Source organism: Tasmannia lanceolata, unplaced genomic scaffold, assembly GCF_043159265.1.
Source record: "Tasmannia lanceolata isolate RefF3 unplaced genomic scaffold, GAP_Taslan_0.1 ptg000037l, whole genome shotgun sequence".
NCBI classification, from domain to species: domain Eukaryota; kingdom Viridiplantae; phylum Streptophyta; class Magnoliopsida; order Canellales; family Winteraceae; genus Tasmannia; species Tasmannia lanceolata.
This window is the reverse complement of record NW_027518714.1, coordinates 57,720,119-57,739,746: the sequence shown is the minus strand read 5'-3', so window position 1 is coordinate 57,739,746 and position 19,628 is coordinate 57,720,119. Positions and strand designations below refer to the sequence as shown.

The following is a 19,628-nucleotide window of genomic DNA, read 5'->3' as shown; positions in this document are numbered from 1 at the left end:
AACCCTCCGATCATGGAGAACTGCATATTATGGAAACCTCTATAGATCATAGGGCTAGGATTATCCTATGGAAATGATTTTTAGGGAACAACCTATTTAAGTTGTGTTCCATCTCATGGACGGTTTGGGTCATCCTATAATGTGATCCGTACAGTACTTTTTGAAAAATAAGGGACTATAAGGGCTTACACCATATAAAAACTCCATTTGTGAAGTCTCTCCATTATCTCTGTTTTTCTTTTTCTGTTTTGTATTTATTATTATTTTTTAAGAGTTCTGTATCAGAAACACGCGCGCGCATAAGAACAAGAGCACAAACAGATGAACATCAAATAAGGCTTGCATTTGGAAAATTTACATTTGACAAGGATTGTCATGTGAATAGTAAATGACAACCAAACAATGCCACAAAAAGGGAAATACATCCTTTGACTTTCCGAATTTTTGGTGCAGCCCATAGACCCTGGCAAAAACTGAAAAAAACCCAATCCATTAAAGAAAATTAATTTTCTAAGTTCATATTTAGCTATAATTTTGAAGGGCTTGCCAACTTTGAATGACTACCAGAATTTGTCCGGTTGTTTCCCTCAACATTAGTGCTCATGGAGATCTTTTCAACCTCTGACCCACTCTCGTATGATTAACTTGTGAAACAACCAATTACTCAAAATGTTTAAGTCTCTCTGAAGATAAACATCTCAGGTTAAGTCATCCACCCATCTATACTTATTCTGAATCAACAAGAAATTACTCCAACTGCCTTTTTCATAAAAGTGTTTTTCATGGCCTAAGATCACCTAATTATAATGAGTCAATGAGGCGAACTAGCGACGGTCCATCATATCAACATAGTTTATTACCTACACCATTGATTTTTGTAGCCCCTTAATCTATGTATGAGATGTCCAACTGGGTATGGGACCAAGACTATGATGTTGTACAAAATCAACGGTCGTGATTTCATATGCACGTCTATCCCAAGGGACCCAATGCTTATCTTTTGCCATTGATCACTTCTTTGTCTTTCCTCTTGGGTGGAGTTTCAAGCTTAAAGGATGACCCCAATCAATGCAAAGTCCAGAGCCAGTGTTACCGAGATATGTGTCTCTTATGGTTAGTGTTAGTGCCGGTTGACATGATGCCTATTAGGATCAGATCTACCTTATTGCCTCCGATAAAAGGAGTTGAAGCTGGAATTTGTGCTTTGGTGCAAGTGATGATATTGAATATGTCATATTGCGGCTATGGTTAGTGCATCTTTAAGTGTAGTTGTATCCAAGGTTTTAAACTTTAGTTTCATAATGCATTTAGTTCCTCACCGAAACCGAAATTTCAAAATTTCAGAAGAAATCTAAATAAATCAAATAAAATAATATTTTATCTTGTACAAAGTTTTTGAACGAATTTACCGAAATTTCAGTAATAATTTCGGCTGAAATTTCGAGAAAATATTTAATAAAGAATAAAATCCAGACTTTTTGGAGATTTTCGTTAAATTTCGGCTCAAAATTTCAATTGAAATTTTGTGACGTTTCGAGGTTACCCAATTTCAGTTTTGAAGTTGAAACCCAAAATTTCAGATTTCGGTCGAAATTTAAAACCTTGGTTGTATCAAAGCGAGGGCCAATTAGTACATCATAAGTGTAGAAGAGACGGTCAGGGGTTCCATGTGAAAGCAATGATCCCACATAGGGAAAATGAATGGACGTGAAAGGGCTTATAAGGATTTAGGAACCCTCACCTTTAATGGCTAGTTTTCAAGGGTGAGTTCTTCCCCGGTCCTAACAAGGGGTGCTCATATTTGGTCCTGTTTGTTGAGATTCTATATCATAAAATGATCCCTTTTCTGGATGATCTAAACCATTCATTCAGTAGGCCATGTAAATAAAAACTTGGAAAAATTGCAAATGGGGAACACCAAAATACGAGAATTGCCAATGGGGAAACTCTTTTGAAAAATTATAAATGGGGGTCGAAAATGGAATTTGTGGGAAAACCTGACCAAAATGCCCGTTACCAAGTCTAAAAAAGGGGTTATCAAGTCTAAAAAGATCTAAATGTGATTTAACAACTCTAACCTAAACAGTAGGGGTGCAAGTTTGGCCCTGTCAGCCCTGACCCACCCTGAGCCCGAACAGGGTTAGGGCTGGATTTTCCAACCCTGAGGGTGGGTCAGGGTTCATTTTTTTAGACCCTGACTCAAGTCGGGTCGGGTTCTGGGTTAATGCCTCGGGTACCTTGACCCGGCCTGACCCTAAGTTTTCTATTATATAATTGAACCATCTGTGCATGTTTCTTTTGCTAATGTTTTCTATTATCTTGGATTGATGTTTCTTTAGATTATTATTATTATTTGTCTCTGTTCCCGTCATGCTGTTGAATTCATATTGTCTTATTTTGTTCCCTTTCTCTGTTTATTGATCATTTTGCTCTATATGATAAGTGGTTACTTTATTTTTGGCACTCTTAACAAGTATTTGTCCTAGGGTCAATTAGGGTCGGCCCGGCCCGGCTCGGCCCTACCCAATCAAGGCCAATCAGGGTGGGCCAGGGCCAGCACTAAGCCCTGTAGGGCGGGCCGTGGGTTGAGGTTCTTCGGCCCTGACTCAGGGTCAGGGCGGGTCAGGGCTGAGATAATGGGATCTAGGGTTGGGCTAGGGTTTTGAAAAACCCGACCCAACCCGACCCTGTTGGAGCCCTACTAAACAGGGTGGGATATCAAGTTATCAAAAGGGTTATTGAGTCTCACAAGGGGTTATCAAGTCTAAATAGGGGTTATCAAGTCGAACTTGATAACCTCTTTCTACGTAGTTGATGACACATTTTTAGACTTGATAACCCCTAGGGGCATTTTGGTCAGGTTTTCACTGTTTACTACTTCATAACTCCTTTTTAGACTTGATAGCCCTGTTTTCAACCACCCCTTTATAATTTTTCAAAAGAGTGTCCCCGTCCTCAATTCTCTTATTTTGGTATTCCCCATTGGCAGTTTTTCCTAAAAACTTCTCCATTAGGTGATCCCAACCCTTTGATTTGTGTGAATTTCTAAAGGGACCATTTTTTAAGGGGAAATGTTATCAGCACTACTGTATTTTGATGATCGCACTCCTCACTTTATTAAAAGTACGGTATGGCTCGCACCATACGATGATCCAAATGGTACATTAGATGGGCCACAACCCCCACAGCCTAAATAGGTTGTGCCCCAAAACTTATTTTCATAGGTTGTTCCTAACCGTCCAATTGCCTAGGTTGATCCTAACCCTCCAATCTGTAGAGGGACTTAATGTTAGAGTGTTCCACAGATCGGAGGGTTAGGATCAACCTATGGAAATAATTTTGGAGGCACAACCTATTTAGGCTGTGGCCCATCTAATTGACGGTTTGGATCAACATTTCCCTTTTTAAGTTCCGCCCCCTTTACACCAAATATGTCGGGCGAGGGGCGGGAAGGGGAGGATTGGAATCATCTTATCAATAAGACCAGCAAATGAATGGCTTAGATCGTCTGCCTAGGAGGGCCCCACTTTACTTTTCTTTTTTCTTTTTTCGGTCGCCGTAACGGCCCACGAATCATTCTGAATCTCCTTTTCGTCCATGTCAACTTAAATTAAGTTGCCACTTGCCAGGCACCCATGTGATGTGACCGCTAGATGTGGACCCCACCTTAGCCTCGATATTTTAACCCCGCGTGTAAGTGTGGCTGGCGTTTGTTCCACACAACCATAAAGACCACCTAACTTTCTTACCACTTAGTGTCCCGCAGGGCCACACAAAATAATTGACTCTTCCTCATCACAACCGTACACGTGGCAAAACTTCTTCTAGATCCTCTCATACCCTCTCCACCGTTAACTAATCCAATCGCATGCTGCCGACAACAACACGTGCATTGGATATTGAGAGGGACATGATTTGGCGAGTTCTCGGGGGGACACCCTAATAAATTTCTAATAAATCTGGCAGATGAGAAATTCACACCTTCTAGGATAATCCACACCCTTTTATGTCACTGGGTTGCAACTTGGGTCGGGCTCAACCTGAACCTGATTTTGGCTCGGGTTGGGTTGGCATTTTCTCAAGTTGGATTGGGTTAGGGTTGGGAAAAGCCAACCTGATTTAATTTCAGGTTTGGTTAGCAACCCGACCCAAACCTGACCTCTATCCGCTAGTTTTCTCATGTTTTTTTCTAGGTTATGCTTTTTTCCTTGTATTTTTCTATTTGGCGCAAGATGAACCCGACTCAACTCGAACTCAACCCGAACTCAACCCGACCTGATTTGAAGGCGGGTTGGGTTAGGGTTGACATCCTCAACCGAGGCTCGGTTTGGATTAGGTTAGGGTTGGCCTCAAACCGAACTGACCCGACCCGACCCGAGCCCCTTTTCACTTTAAAGCGGGTGCGAATTATCCTACAGTGGGTGCGAATGTATCATCTCCCTAAATTTATTCCTTGAACCTTCCGTAAAGGAGCTGTTTTTCCTTTTACGTAGCGTCTGCAATCTGCATCGTGGTTTATTTAGCTGACGCTGCAAAATTCCACGCAAAAAAAGGAACTAATAAGAATCTCCACAAATCCTTGCAAATTCCTTACAAAAACCCACAAATCTCTACAATTTCAAGAAAAAACTTTCGGATAAAAAATGGGTACAGAAAATCCTCCTGTAATGGAGATCTCAGAGCCCTTAATTTCCGAAAAAACCAACGTAAACGACCTTGAATTGGTAAAAATCCCTCCATGGAAAGATCAAATCACGATCCGGGGACTTTTTGTGGGTGCACTGTTGGGGACTCTGTTCTGCATAATAACTCACAAGCTCAATCTCACTGTTGGTGTAATCCCTTCTCTCAACGTTGCCGCTGGTTTATTAGGGTTCTTCTTCGTGAAGTCATGGACGGGGTTTCTCACCAAATTAGGGATTTTTACAACCCCTTTTACTCGGCAAGAGAATACGGTGATCCAGACCTGTGTTGTTGCTTGCTATGGCCTTGCTTTTAGCGGTAATTCCTTTTTGTTTTTGTGTTTTCTGGTGTGTAATGTTGTTCTATCTGTTTTGGGGATTTTTTTTTAATGTTGGGCTTTTTTATTCTTTCGTGAATTGTGGGTTTTTGTTTGTATGAAATTTTTTTATTTTTTATTTCATATTTACATCATAATTTATGCAAAATCTGTAGCAGACATGATTTTCAGGACAGGGATATGAATGGAAGTTCATGGAATTTTGGAACAAACAACCAAGGTTTTAAATTTCGGTTTCGGTACCAATTTCGGACCCCACCGAAATCCGAAATTTCGGGCCGAAATTTGCTATTTCAGTTCGAAATTTCAGACAGAAATTTCGGCCGAAATTTTGTAACAATTTTTTTTTTTTAAAATGACATTTTCTCGAAATTTCGGTCCGAAATTTGGTAAAGGGCGAAATCCAAAATTTAAAACCATGGTTTCGGCCACCACCAAAATCAAAATATTTCAATTGTGGTGGAAATCTTGTACAATTCGGGGATTTTTTTTTTCATATTTTTGATATTTCAGTGGAAATTTTTAAAATTTTGGTTGGAATCTTGTAAATAGGCGTAAAACAAATTTTCGGGTGACATTAATTTCAGCAAATTCTTGTAAAAAAAATTATTAAAAAAAATTTTGATTCAATGTTTATTTCGTTTCGGTCTTGGTCGAAACCGAAATATTTCAGCCGAAACGAGTTTTCGGCCGAAATTTGAAACTATGCAAATAACCATCATTTTATCATCTTGCCTGCTTTTTAGATAAGTTCTATATTATTGTGTTGTTGTAAGTAAGGCTGATTGTGAATGTTGGGAGTCATTTAATTTATGTGTTATTTTTGTATCAAACCATTAATTTCTTTTTCTTCATAATTCGCTGACATTGTTATCATGGGAAGTGATCCTGTCTTGGATGCCATTAGCGATCCTTTGTTATTGGTGAACCTAATCATTGTCCAATCAAAGGGAGAATAGAACCTAATCGATCCCAATACTTTCTATGAAGTCAAAACTAGTGGGGAAACACTTATTATCACTGTCCTATCTTAGTTAGTGTAAGACTAAGACTAGATTGTTTCCCTTAAATCATACTTTTTTTACTGTTGTTGTAGTTCACATTTTGATCAATTACGCTTCATTGATGATTGGAAATTTTGTTTTTAGTTGCCATTCAAAAAATAAAAATAAAAAATTGTTGTTGGTTATTCGGAAATTCATAAGACTACCTACCAAAAAAAAAATTCATAAGATTGATGGTGTGCTGCGGATGGATTTAGGAACTGTTTAAGTTAGATTCATTGCATCTCTCTTTGCTTTTGGAATAGTTTCTGAATATTAGTATAAAATTTATCGCAATGCTTGGATCAAGACTTATCATTGTGGTTCGGTTTTGTTTTTGTTATGAATGAGAAGCTGAAATTTTGTCTCTGTGACAGGGGGGTTTGGATCTTATATGATTGCAATGGACGAAAAGACATACAAACTCATTGGAGTTGATTATCCGGGTAATAGGGCAGAAGATATTAAAAATCCATCCTTGGGATGGATGATTGGATTCATGTTTCTTGTCAGTTTTCTCGGTCTGTTCAGCCTTGTTCCCCTTCGCAAGGTATCTACTCATGCTTGTGGACTGCTCTTTCTTGAACCGATAACTGCACTATATTGATTTGGTCTTATTGCTGTTTTCCCTGATTTGCGAGGCTGTAAGGGTTTCCATAAAGAAACAGAATATTTTCATTTGAAACAGTCCTTTAATTAAACTATTTAATATTGCATGCAATGTACAAGGTAGAAATTCCTTGCAACAATATACCATGTTATAATGGAAGAAAATCACCAAAGCTTGTACGTAATATATCCCCACAGCTTCAATCTTCTGGGCAAAACCCCTCCCAAGTTTTATTTTTGTTTCCGCCTTTGACTTGTGGAATGGATGGAGGGAAGTGTGTTCTAGTTTTGAGAGCAAAAACCGATAGTTCAAGTTTGGGAGCCCCCGGGGAGGGGTTTTCTCAAGCTTAATTTTGATGGCTCTAGTCTTGGAAATCCCGGTCCAGCCGGTGAAGTGGGCTTTTTCGGGTCCTATTGGAATTGCCGACTCTTGCGAGGCGGAAGTCCAGGCAGTTCATCAAGGTATCAAATTTTTAGCGGGGGTAGATTTCAACCAAGTGACGGTGGTAGGCGATTCCCTTAATGTGATTCGATGGTTATCCCGCTCTCACATTTTTCCTTGGCGCTTTGCTGACTTTTTTAATGAGATAAAGGATATTGTGGGTAATTCTTGTATTTCCGTCCGGCATTTTAGGAGATCGGCTAATAGAGTGATGGATAAGTTAGCCTGGTCCAGGGTTCATTTAGATTCTTTGAAGCGATATGATTTTCTCCCTCCTTGACATTTTCGTCCATGCCTTCTAAGTTGTTTTGTACAAAGCTTTGTAATTATCTTATGTTTTTCCTTTGTATCCTTTAACCATCTCGGTCTTATTAATGAATTTTTCACCCTTCAAAAAAAAAATAATGATGACCAACTTGGTAAGATATCTTTCATTGACAAAATGCAGTTGTGATGAGATCATTTTTGCTCATTCCGAGAAGTGCAAATTATTTGGACGCAAGCTTTCCAAATCGAGCGTTTCCAGATCTTTGCTGCCCTGCACATATGCCCTTGATGTTTCATTGTAATTTCTTTAAGAAACTGTATTTCACCATGTAGATGGAAGAGGGTTAGAGAAGTCGGGCATGAGAAACTAATTGTCTCATTCCCATAATGATTGAGTTGTGTTCGCGTATGTGTGTACACAGACACACACACACACACACACACACAAATGACAAATATATCTGTAATGAAGCGCACATATAACCCTGCGTGAAATAGCAGAACTTTCCTATTCTTAACAGTTATGCTCTTGAGAGTCGATGTCTGTTGCTGCCTCTGTGCCATAGTGCTACAAAAAGTTGGCCATGGTTTCTCCACCATTGTTTACTAACAGAAGCAGATTAGTATACACTCCACAAAAGCCTTATCTCCGCCCAACTTGTCATACCAGTACCTGAACGAACTCCTGGCCAGAATTTTGAAACTGTGCTCCTCTATGGGGTCTAAAGGGTAGCTCTTATTATGTACTTCAAATATATTGGTGTTGCTTCCCATGCATTATATTCTTCTTCTATTTGGAAAAGATTGCATTTGGGGCATTGGCTAAGTTGCCTGTGAGATAAACAGCTAAAAAGTATATAAGAAGGGATATAAGAATTCCGAGTTTTGGTTCGCCCTCTCTCATGTGATCCCAAGTTAGGGATGGTATCTCGTTCCTAATGTTTCATCTTTATCTTTATCTAATAAACCGGTAGGGGTCCCTGCCAACCGGTAGGAGTCTCCCCCCCCCCCCCCCAATGCCATAACCCCTCTAAAAAAAAAGAAGGGACATAAGTACATGAAGATAAACAACTAAAAAAGTATATAAGAAGGGACAGAAGTACATGAAGATACATGTAAATACTCATCCATTACTATAACACTACAAGCTAAAAAACTGGATTTGTTAGAAACATGTTTATCTATCTGTATTCTTGGTTAGGATGTGTACAACATGGTTCTTATAGGATGCATATTTTAACTTAATCTAGGATGTGTACAACATGGTTCTTATAAGATGCATATTTTAACTTAATCTGGGATTTTCTTTCACTATACTGAAATGATTCGTTTGCATTTGTTCTGACGTCGGATCGATGTGATTGTTCTTGAATGGCACTTTGATTATCATGATAGTTAATGGCTACCTTGTTGGCTGGTGTTGATTTCATTCATGGGAGTTTATAGCCAAATGAGCTATGTGTCATTCGCTACAAAGTTTTATATTGACTATTAGCGTATAATTATGTAAAATATTTTGCTGTTTTCTCCTCTGCAACATGCATTTTGTTCACCAGCAAGCACATGTAACAGAAATGGACTATCATTTGAATATATAGACCCATCAGCATCATATAAGGATATCACTTGAGCAATTGCCTACAGTAAATAGATGCTATTGTCTTTTCTTCCTTCTGTATATTCTGGTATTCTTTTCCAAATATAGAGGTATTGAATTATGAGGATATCATAATAGAATTATGAAGATATCACAATAAAAATAAGACTATATGCCTCCAATACTACATATCTGTTTATAGAACTGAAAAATTCTACGGGTAATGGCATGAGTGTGATTTTTACATGCAAACAACAATTGGGAAATCCAAATGCAGGACATACTAATTTTGACACTCCCACCAAATTTTTCATCATGTTAAATGGAGGATTTGTGTTGATCATTTTTTCCCTCTTCATCCATTTTGTATTGGTGTCAGATAATGGTCCTGGATTACAAGCTTACATACCCCAGTGGGACAGCTACGGCTATGCTGATTAATAGCTTTCATACAAATAGTGGAGCTGAACTTGCAGGGTGAGCTGTAGAACTCAAATGCACTAATCTTATTCCTTGTTTTCTTGAGCTAAATATTATTCAACCTCTCATAATAACTACACACTACAAAATTATTACTTGGCATTGGATCTGCTCCAAACATTGTGTTCCTGAAACAAACTTAGTTTTTTCTTTTTTTTTGAATTGCCCTGAAACTTTCTTAGTTGTGAACATTTCATAATCCATAAGTGTGAATGCTTCAAAATCGAGAAGTAGACCGATAGGATTTTCTACTGAAACTCCTAGAGCATTGTCCAAATGCATTTTACAAAGTAGCAGGCATAGCATTTAAATTCTCATCTGATCGTCTGTTGGCTGAAAGATTCTCTATTATGAATGAGTTTCAATAATTGTACCCTGATGGATAGGTGCCGTGGAAATCCATCAAGGCTTTTCTCCAAGCACTTGATTAGATCTACTAAATTTAAGAATATGCTGCTTTCTGAACACTATTAAAATGTTTCTGACAGGTTTCCAGATAGTAGGTATGTACGTAACAGTATCTATGAAAATATGGATGTCTTTCTCGATTATTATTTCTTCAAATTAGAATTTTTTGCCTTTAAAATTTTCATGGAGATTTCCTTGCTTCACCTATTGAAAGAAAAAAAAGAAAGAAAATAAAAAAATTACTGGATTTTGTTACTCTAAGGTAACTTAAACTTTATAAATCACAGATTTTTTTTTTAAATTTTTTTAAACCGTTTCTAGCTGTAAGAATCTTCAGATAATTGATCTTTTACATAGCTCCCGAAATTCTAATTTTGAGTATTCCAAATATTCGTGTGATAAATTTTCATTTAAATACTAATCATAAATGAAAATATCTACTAACATATTATATATTGAGCATCTTGATTGACTTGACTAGAAATCTTCTAACAACACCTTCACTCTAATTATCTATTGCAGAAAACAAGTAAGTCGTCTTGGGAAATATCTAAGCATAAGTTTCATTTGGAGCTGCTTTAAGTGGTTCTTCAGTGGTGTTGGAGATTCGTGTGGCTTTGATAATTTCCCCACCTTAGGTCTCGAAGCATTCAAGAATACGTAAGGTTCTACTACCTTTGTTTTCCTTCGTAATCATGCCTCTCTTTTATGGTTCTTTGGGGTTTGCTAAATTAATTCTAAGGATCTTATCTGTTATTGTCTTCTTACAAAATGCAGATTATAATATGCACCCAAACACTTGTATTAAAATCTAAGATTGTGGAAATTTATTAGAAAATAAATAAAGAGACTACAAGAAGTTACAAAGCAGAGATTACCCCATGGAGTAAACACAATATTCGAACTTCTACAACGATCTATCATCTTATTCAAAAAGTGGAAAGCCTCCAAATTCCCGGGCTACAATGGAGGGCTCACAATGTCTTTAGCTAAACTGGTTTCCACCCTCAGTCTCTCCTAACTGACTCTGCAATGAACACTTGAACACTGGAGCGGAGCGCGCAAATAAGCTTTATCATAATCTATGAAGCCAATCAGACCTTAGAATGTTTTCAGAAGATCACCTTTATTATCTCTATAACACTTGCCAATTCTAGATTAGACCTCGGTTTCCAAAGAACAGGGTCAAGTTAGTGGTAAAATTTGGGGTGGGACCTATTTTTCAATATATATATATATATATATATATATGAGAATAGAGTTCCTAAGGTGTCACCTCATATAGCTTATATGAGGTGGCGCTCACAAAACATAAGGGGCCCACATTTTTGGGGTGATCGAAACCACTCATTTGAAAGGCCCTTAGATGGATATGGTGCCTACAAAAAATCAGGTCCATAGGATCATCCTAACCCTTCCATTTATGGAGGTTAAAAATGCGCAGATTTATGGAGGTTTATACCCATCCATTTCAACCTCCACAAATGGAAGGGTTAGGATGATTCTATGAAGTTGATTTTTTGGGCACACCCTATCTATGTGAGGGCCTATCATATGAATGCTTTGGATCATCCAAACAAAGTGGGCCCCTTATGTTTTTAAGCGCCACCTCATATAAGCTATATGAGGTGACACCTTAGGAACTCAATTCTCTCTCTCTCTCTCTCTCTCTCTCTCTCTCTCTCTCTCTCTCTCTCTCTCTCTCTCTCTCGATATATATATATATATATATATATATATGAGGGTTGGGACCCACTCTGGATTGTTATTATTCATAGGGTCCTTTCAAAAGTAACCCCACTCCATTTCATTTAGACCAGAGTCCTTGGACCATGACTCCCAAAATTCTCCGTGCAGTAGTGCCCAAGAAATGATCAGGTCTTTAAAGTTTGAGATAACCTTCCTCACCAAGAAGTTCTCTCCCTGAATGTCCATGGATTTCTTCCTTTCCATAAGAACAGAGCAATGAGAAAAGGAGTCATGTTCTATAAGACCCAAGACTCCATGCCAACCTAGAACTGTGCTCCAAATTTTTCCTTGTCACTAGAGCAATGGTTGAAGATTGAACTTATTGTTAGATTCCCACATTTTGTTCACCAATGAGAATTCCTTCTTTTTTCAGAAGATCAAGGATATTAATAATTTCCACGGTCGTCTAATAAACACTTGAAAATTTGGTGAAACTGGTGATTTCTCAAGGAAGCCAGGAAGAGCTTAACCAATACCCTCTTCCGCAAGGGACATGAAGAGTACCTGATAAAAAAAGGTGCCTTGGGAGTCATAATCCAAATCTTTTCTATCTTCCCCCATGTAGGACAAAGGAACCTCTAACAAATCTTGTAACTCAAGGAGACACTTGAATTCATCAGCCTTTAGGTTTCGACAAAAAACAGACCTCAAAGGCTCAAACCACATTTTCCCCACCCTCTAATATAATCCCCTCTCTCTAGCTTCTATAGAGACTCGGAAAGCAAAGCCATAAAGAGACAATACCAGACTAAACCCTCCAATAACTTAAAGATTTCATCACGCCCCACTATAAATTTAACCACAACTCAAAGTCTGAATGAACTAGACATATGGACCATCGACATCCCCTGAACCTCTTCCTCTACTTAAGTCCTCGCATTCTGGTCTTCCCTACTCGCATTTTTCATATGACGAGATCACATACCCAAACCTTCTCACCAACCTCATAAAGAAGACTTCACTCCAAATCTCATAAAGACTTCTAATGAGATTAATGGATGGAATTGATTTCAGACTCTCCTTCCGTCTTAAGGATGGGGGGAATGATAATGGCAGTTGCTTCTTTGTTGTCTCTGTTATGGAACGCCTTCATAACGTTCTCATAATGTTCAAAATATCACCCGTGATGACCTTAACACATTGCTCCTTGATGGAATTCCATGGTGAAGCCATCTGGACCCATAACTTTCTCCTTGATGGTTTGGAGATCTGTGACCGGATCTCCAAACCATCAAGGGGTGAGAGCCAGTCAAAGTATTTAATGTAAAGCTGCTCATAAAGCCAATGTTAGTCTCTTCAATGCCTATTCTGTCTTCCATTATACATCCATCCAACACTTAAGAAAGTCAATTAACTTGTTGGGATTTTCATAATCTTCGGCTCTCTCCTTGAGGAGAAGCTGTCAACAAGATTTTTTGTCTGGAGTATAGTTAGAAAACAAAACTTAGTAGTTTGACAAGAAATTTAACTCACCAGTAGTGTATCCTGTTAATGTTACATTGTTATCCTTTTGCCTATGCAGGTTTTACTTTGATTTCAGTCCAACATACATTGGATGTGGTCTTATCTGCCCGCACATTGTCAATTGCTCAGTTCTTCTTGGGGCAATTATATCCTGGGGTTTTCTTTGGCCATTTATTAGTACATATGCGGGTGATTGGTACCCAGATAACCTTGGCAGCAATGACTTCAAAGGTCTATACGGATATAAGGTATAAATGAATCATTTTCATCCAGAATAGAACTGTAGAAGTTTAGTTTTCAATTATTAGTTGCTGTTTTGTATCCCTTACATAATTAGTTTGAAATGAAAGTATGAAACCAGAGAAGGACTGAAGTTCGTGACTTAAAAAAAAGGGAAATGATAAATCCACCCCTTTTCATCACTTGGACACCCAAATATAGTGTATCTATGACTGGCAGAGGACCAGACTTACGTCATGGGGAAGTTTTCAACTGGCCAGATTGCCACCTACACTTACATGACCAGACTTGCGTCATGGGGAAGTGTTCAACGGGCCAGATTGCCACCTACACTTACACTGATTTTGGGTGTCCCAAGTAATGAAAAGGGGCGGATATATCACTTCCCTAAAAAATGCTATTCAACACAAATTTTGTAGATCTTTTTATTTTTACTGAAATAAATAGATTATCTTGTGCATGTGTATGTAACTCGGTGAGGAAGGGAAATATGTTTGTGAGAAATGAGAGGGTATGCCCCCATCGTGGGGCATGCCCTATTCTATTCACTTAATTTTAATGTTACAAAATGACTGAAATACCCTAACGTAACATAAGTGACATAATGACAAGAAGACACACCATAAGTCATACACTCTATACATACTGCACTTTAACAAACAATGATGATCTTAGCCTTTACCTTTTCTCTCAGAAAGTTGTGTCAAACAGGTCCAGTTTGCCTATAATCTTTTGAAGAGAGTTCTGGGAACAACTATGGTGAAAATCTGAGAGATTTCTCTTTAATCTGACATAAGGAACAATGATCAACCTTATCCACAAAATGACAATCAACCTCGATATAGTCTGTTCTCTTATGATCTATTGGGTTAGAGGTGATATGGATTGCTGCTTGGGTATCACAATAGAGCTTCATGGGACCATCAATCCCATTTCTCTTACATGGATGTAGAGACTCGTATGCTTACTTGTAGCATGAGCTATAGTCCTCTGCTCAGTCTCAATTCTGGATCTTGCTACCATTGCCTGTTGTTTGCTCTTCCAGGTAGTCACTAGCATGGTTTTAAATTTCGACCGAAATCCGAAATTTCAAATACCGGTGGGGACCGAAACCGAAATTTTCCGAAATTCAATTTTTCGCCTTTTACCAAATTTTGGACCGAAATTTCGGTAATTTAATGACATTATTTTATTTTATTTTAAAAGTGTTACAAAATTTCAGCCGAAATTTCGGAATTTCGGTCCGGAATTTGGAACCAAATTACCAAATTTCGTTTGGTGGGGTCCAAAACAGTTACCGAAACCAAAATTTTAAACCATGGTCACTAGCAGATCTGCAATCAGTAAATGAGCCTGTTTCAATCTGAATGAGTATTTTCAGAAGCTAATTTTACTTAGTTTCTCCTTACTAATTTTAACTAATCAAATGCCCTTCTAGAGTGTTCTTGAAACTTTTACACGAATGACATAAATATATTCATAGAAACATTTTATTTATATCTATTCCTTATAATCTTTTTTTTTTTTGAAAATTATATTCCTTAGGATCATGTGGATTAGTTCTTGATTCTTTTGTAATTGTTTGCTTTCTCTACCGGTTAAACAGAAGGTAATAACATAGTTGGTTCTTTGATCTTAGCATTATGTTAGTGCAGTCTTTAATTTCTCCAGTTGTTGCAGTAAATATAGTTTCCTCATGTAATTTCTTGTTCGACCTCAGTTAATATATCAGTGACCTGTATGTCGATATATGTTGTTTGCAATTGTTGAATAGTATATGTACAAGAACCTGGTGATTTATTGGGGCCGAAGGCAAACTGTTATTACCTTGTACCTGTAGGTTTTCATTGCAATTTCCCTTATTCTTGGAGACGGCCTCTATAATTTGATCAAGATAATTGCAATAACTGTGAAGGAAATCTGTAGTAAACAGAGAAAGCAGATCAATCTTCCCCTTTTCAGTGAATTTCAAGGTAAGAAATCCTTTGTCGTGTACGTTTGGTGAAATTAAATTTTAGTGTTATGAAATTTCAGTGTTATAACTATTCAAAAAAAAAAAAATTCAGTGTTATTGTCATAGTTACCAGTTTGGCTTATTGTCATGGTCATGCTATTGAAATTCGTGTAAGTTATTTAGGATGAAACATGTAACTGCATGAAATAATATAATGTTATCCTTTACTTTTGTTATATGCATTCAACGGCCATCCTATGTTTCTTTTTTGTTGTAAAAAGGTTGTGGATGTCTCATAACTGGGTTTTATGAAAATAAGGCACTTAACTTGGAAGCTTTTGTATTTCCATCCATTGTCCTTCCCATAATATACACACATATGAAAGGTTTGCATCACCCAAACAAAATGGGCCCCACTCTGTTTCTGGTCGACAGACCAGATAAGTTATACTTATTCGGTCAATCGACCTCATCTCGATTTCTCACTCTTTGACTTGTATACAGTGTTGCATCTCCATGAACCTAGGTTTAATATTCAGCAGTTTTTAGGTGACAAAGTGTTTATCTACATGATTACATAAGAGTTGACGAAAGCTTTAAACCATGTTCACAGAGTAACTAGTCCTAAGTTGCTCTGGATCCTCCCCATCCATTATATTTATAGGCTCTATAGCAGTAACCTAACCATGAGATTAGGCATTGGCAATACTTGTTTGTCATTTACATTCTATGGTATTCGAGGTTTCAAATTTCAGTTTCGGAATGCGTTTCATTCCTCACCGAAAGAAATTTTGAAATTCCGTCCGAAATTTCAGAATTTCGGATGAAATCTTACGAAATCAAATAAAATAATATTTTATCTCATAAAAAATTTCGAACAAAATTACAGCCGAAATTCCAGTAATTTTGGTGATTTCCCTTAAATTCCGGACCAAAATTTCAGGGTAAACCAAATTTCGACTGAAATTTTGTAACGTTTCAAGTTTACCCAATTTCAGTTTCAGGGTTGACTGAAACCTGAAATTTCGGTCCTAAATTTCGGATTTCGGTCAAAATTTAAAACCTTGATGGTGTATTTATTTAAGCCTTTGATATACAACAAACTAGAATCTCTTTATATTTGACCTGATATAATTTCCTGCTGTGTTTGGCAGATAGTGAGAGTTCCAAGTTACTAATGGAGGAAAAGAGGAAGGATGAGACATTTTTAAAAGACAATATACCCGTCTGGTTTGCGGCTTCCGGGTATGTGGGCCTAGCTGCTGTATCAACAGCAACAATCCCCATGCTTTTCCCACCAGTCAAATGGTATCTGGTTCTTATCTCTTACATCATCGCCCCCGCTCTTGCTTTCTGCAACTCATATGGTACTGGACTCACCGACTGGAACCTGACTTCTACTTATGGGAAAATCGGCCTCTTTATCTTCGCCTCATTGGTAGGCACCAATGGTGGTGTTATAGCTGGCTTAGCAGCTTGTGGAGTAATGATGTCCATTGTCTCCACAGCTGCAGACTTAATGCAAGATTTCAAAACAGGTTATCTCACCCTATCATCGGCGAAATCCATGTTCGTAAGCCAGTTAATTGGGACAGCAATGGGTTGTGTTATCGCCCCGTTAACTTTCTGGTTATACTGGACTGCTTTTGATATTGGATCTCCTGATGGGCCATACAAAGCTCCCTACGCCGTTATATTTAGAGAAATGGCTATTCTGGGTGTGCGAGGTTTCTCTGCATTGCCTAAGCATTGTTTGGCAATCTGTTGTGGTTTTTTCGTAGCAGCTTTGGTTATTAACCTTTTAAGGGATGTGACTCCGAAGAAGATATCGCAGTTCATTCCAATACCTATGGCAATGGCGATTCCGTTCTACATTGGAGCTTATTTCGCAATTGACATGTTTGTTGGGACTGTGATTTTGTTTGTTTGGGAGCGGATTAATCGGAAGGAGGCAGAGGATTACGCAGGAGCCGTTGCTTCGGGTTTAATTTGTGGAGATGGGATTTGGACAATACCATCAGCAATCCTCTCAATTTTCAAGATCAATCCTCCCATTTGCATGTATTTTGGTCCTTCTGTAAGTAGCTGAAGGGGGGATATCTACTGTTTCGGGTTCCATATTGGAATTGCATGACAAAACTCCTTGTAAATATTTAATGGCTGTATCCACTTTCGATGTCTATAAGCCTTCATTCCCAGTTTCCTTCTGTCTTCTTATCCTTGGTGACTCAGTTGCATTCATTTCTATCATAAAAAGTAAATTTACAACAGCTTTGATTAGTTGTCTTCATATCAATGGCCTAATATCTTAAATCTGCCCCCATCTGACCATCTCTCTCTCTCTCTCTCTCTCTCTCTCTCTCTCTCTCTCACCACTGCCATATATGGGGGTCGATTTATCACTGCCCCTTAAATATGGTGATATATTGGGCTATATATCAACGGCCCTTATAACCAATTTATTGGTGTGTATCAGCCAATAGGATTCATGCAACATTTAAAAACAAGGTCCCACCTCTCATGAATCCCACCTAACCACCCAACATTGTCATTAGTCCTTGCCCTCTTACATCCCTTTCTGTGTCTCCCTAACGCTACCCATTCTTTTCAACTCGCTTATTATTAAACACCTTGCGTTTTATAGGTAAATACCGTTCAAGAAGGACTATCTATTTATTTCTCTCACAAACACTTTTCTGATTTGTATAGGTTTTTGGGGTCATCTTGTTTTTATTAATATAGGTATTCTTTAAAAGAGGGTTCAAGAGGGGACATCTTTTTTCTCTCTTTTATCTTCAGTTGTAGAAACCTTTACTTTTCCCATGGAGACAATTAAAAAAAGTGGTATTCTAAACTGAAGGGCGCCTTTGTAGAAATGGGGTGAAAGGGCGCCCCATTGGACAACTGCTCTTGCAGCCAATGGTGGCGCCCGCATTGCTTTTTCACCCCATTTCTGCGTGGGCACTGGGCACCCTTCATTTTAGAATACCTCTTAAAAAAATTGACAAGTAGAAGTACTTAGTCGACTGATTTTCTAGCTAACAACTTGATCAACTTTCCACAACCCTGAGTTTTTTGTTTCCTTTTTTAATTGGCTTGTGAGTTGTGAGAGCTTTTTGGGGAACTGTTATAACTTTTTTTTTGTTTGGTGGGCAAGGTGGGAACTGTAATAACCTTTGACCGCTCTTTAAATACTAAAAGACAAGATGAGTCAGAGAAAATACCAAATCATGGTTGTGCTTTAATCTTTTCCCTTTTATATTTTCTAGGTTTTTCTTCTAAATTTCTGGAACCGTCCCTACTTTCCTTTTTGTTGATCTCTCTCTCTCTCTCAACTACACATCTCTCTATTCATGAGAAAAGCATTGATTAATGAGGAAAGAAGAGGCTATCTGTGAGAAGTTATGAGTTGTTGAGGAAGATTTAAATGAAGGGTGCTGCTTCTTGTACGGACTGCTATCTTTTTTGTTGGACATATATGCTGGCAGTTGGAACAAATTGAAGTTACAACATGTCAACATGTGACCTATTGAATGCCCCAAAGTTGCATGGAGAAATAAAAAAGAAAGAAAAAGAAAAACTTTTCAGGTAAAAACAAGGAAGCCAAACAAACTGTATGTCGAGAAGAAGAAGAAGAAGAAGAAACCCAAAACAATATGTAAACTATATTGTATTTTGTTTATGCTTCATGCTTGTGATTATTTTACATAATTAAGTATGCCTATTCCATACAATTTATAATAGAACTCACAGAAACCGTCAATAGGGGGGAATATCATTTCCCAATGGAAATCCTTTTTTGTAAAAAAAGAGAAAATCCTCTAGGGTGATGATATTTTCATGCCACTCCCCGCTGTACGCATTTGCCCCCCTTTTAACGTGATTTGAAGTCAAAAAAGCGTTAAAGTTGCCCGCTGTTCATGTTATAAGGGGGCGAATGAAGACCGCAGAGGCGGTGAAATAAGTGTTTTCCTATCAATATCATGCAAGTGGTGCAATCAAAGATACCAACCACATTGTTACAGGACTTTTGAGAAGTACCAAGCGCAGCTAAAAAATTGGACCATCGTCCTAGTTCACATTCAATGGAATCATCAAAATTAAGTGAATTTTCAGCTTTGCACGACCACGCGAGGCTTAAATGAATGATTTAAATTACATGCACATATATGCCATATGTACCGGATTATTAATCCTGACACAGAAAGGAAAAAAAAAATACTTCTAAAATTTAAAAGTTTTTAGAATAATGATACTTGTTAAATAATAGAAAATTAAATTTCACTAATCTTGGATGCTTACAAAGAGAATCCATTGGTGCTTTTATAGAGCACTTTCATAATAAACATAGAAAT

General features: G+C 37.9%; 1 protein-coding gene across 1 annotated transcript; it reads left to right on the top strand.

Moving 5' to 3' along the window:
• Positions 1-4,482: 4,482 nt before the first annotated feature.
• LOC143859967 (putative metal-nicotianamine transporter YSL6) lies at positions 4,483-17,476 on the top strand. Its single transcript, XM_077370449.1, has 7 exons — positions 4,483-5,001; positions 6,441-6,613; positions 9,358-9,455; positions 10,389-10,526; positions 13,138-13,327; positions 15,160-15,292; positions 16,428-17,476. Exons 1-7 carry the CDS (start codon positions 4,644-4,646, stop codon positions 17,360-17,362), a joined length of 2,025 nt encoding a protein of 674 aa, XP_077226564.1. The 5' UTR covers positions 4,483-4,643; the 3' UTR covers positions 17,363-17,476.
• Positions 17,477-19,628: the final 2,152 nt, after the last annotated feature.

Bases quoted from the DNA above. Each gene is read 5' to 3' on its own strand.
- LOC143859967 (XM_077370449.1), top strand. From the start codon at position 4,644: ATGGGTACAGAAAATCCTCCTGTAATGGAGATCTCAGAGCCCTTAATT. The intron at 5,002-6,440 runs GTAATTCCTTTT...TCTCTGTGACAG, and splicing joins CTATGGCCTTGCTTTTAGCG to GGGGGTTTGGATCTTATATG. The intron at 13,328-15,159 runs GTATAAATGAAT...TTGTACCTGTAG, and splicing joins AAGGTCTATACGGATATAAG to GTTTTCATTGCAATTTCCCT.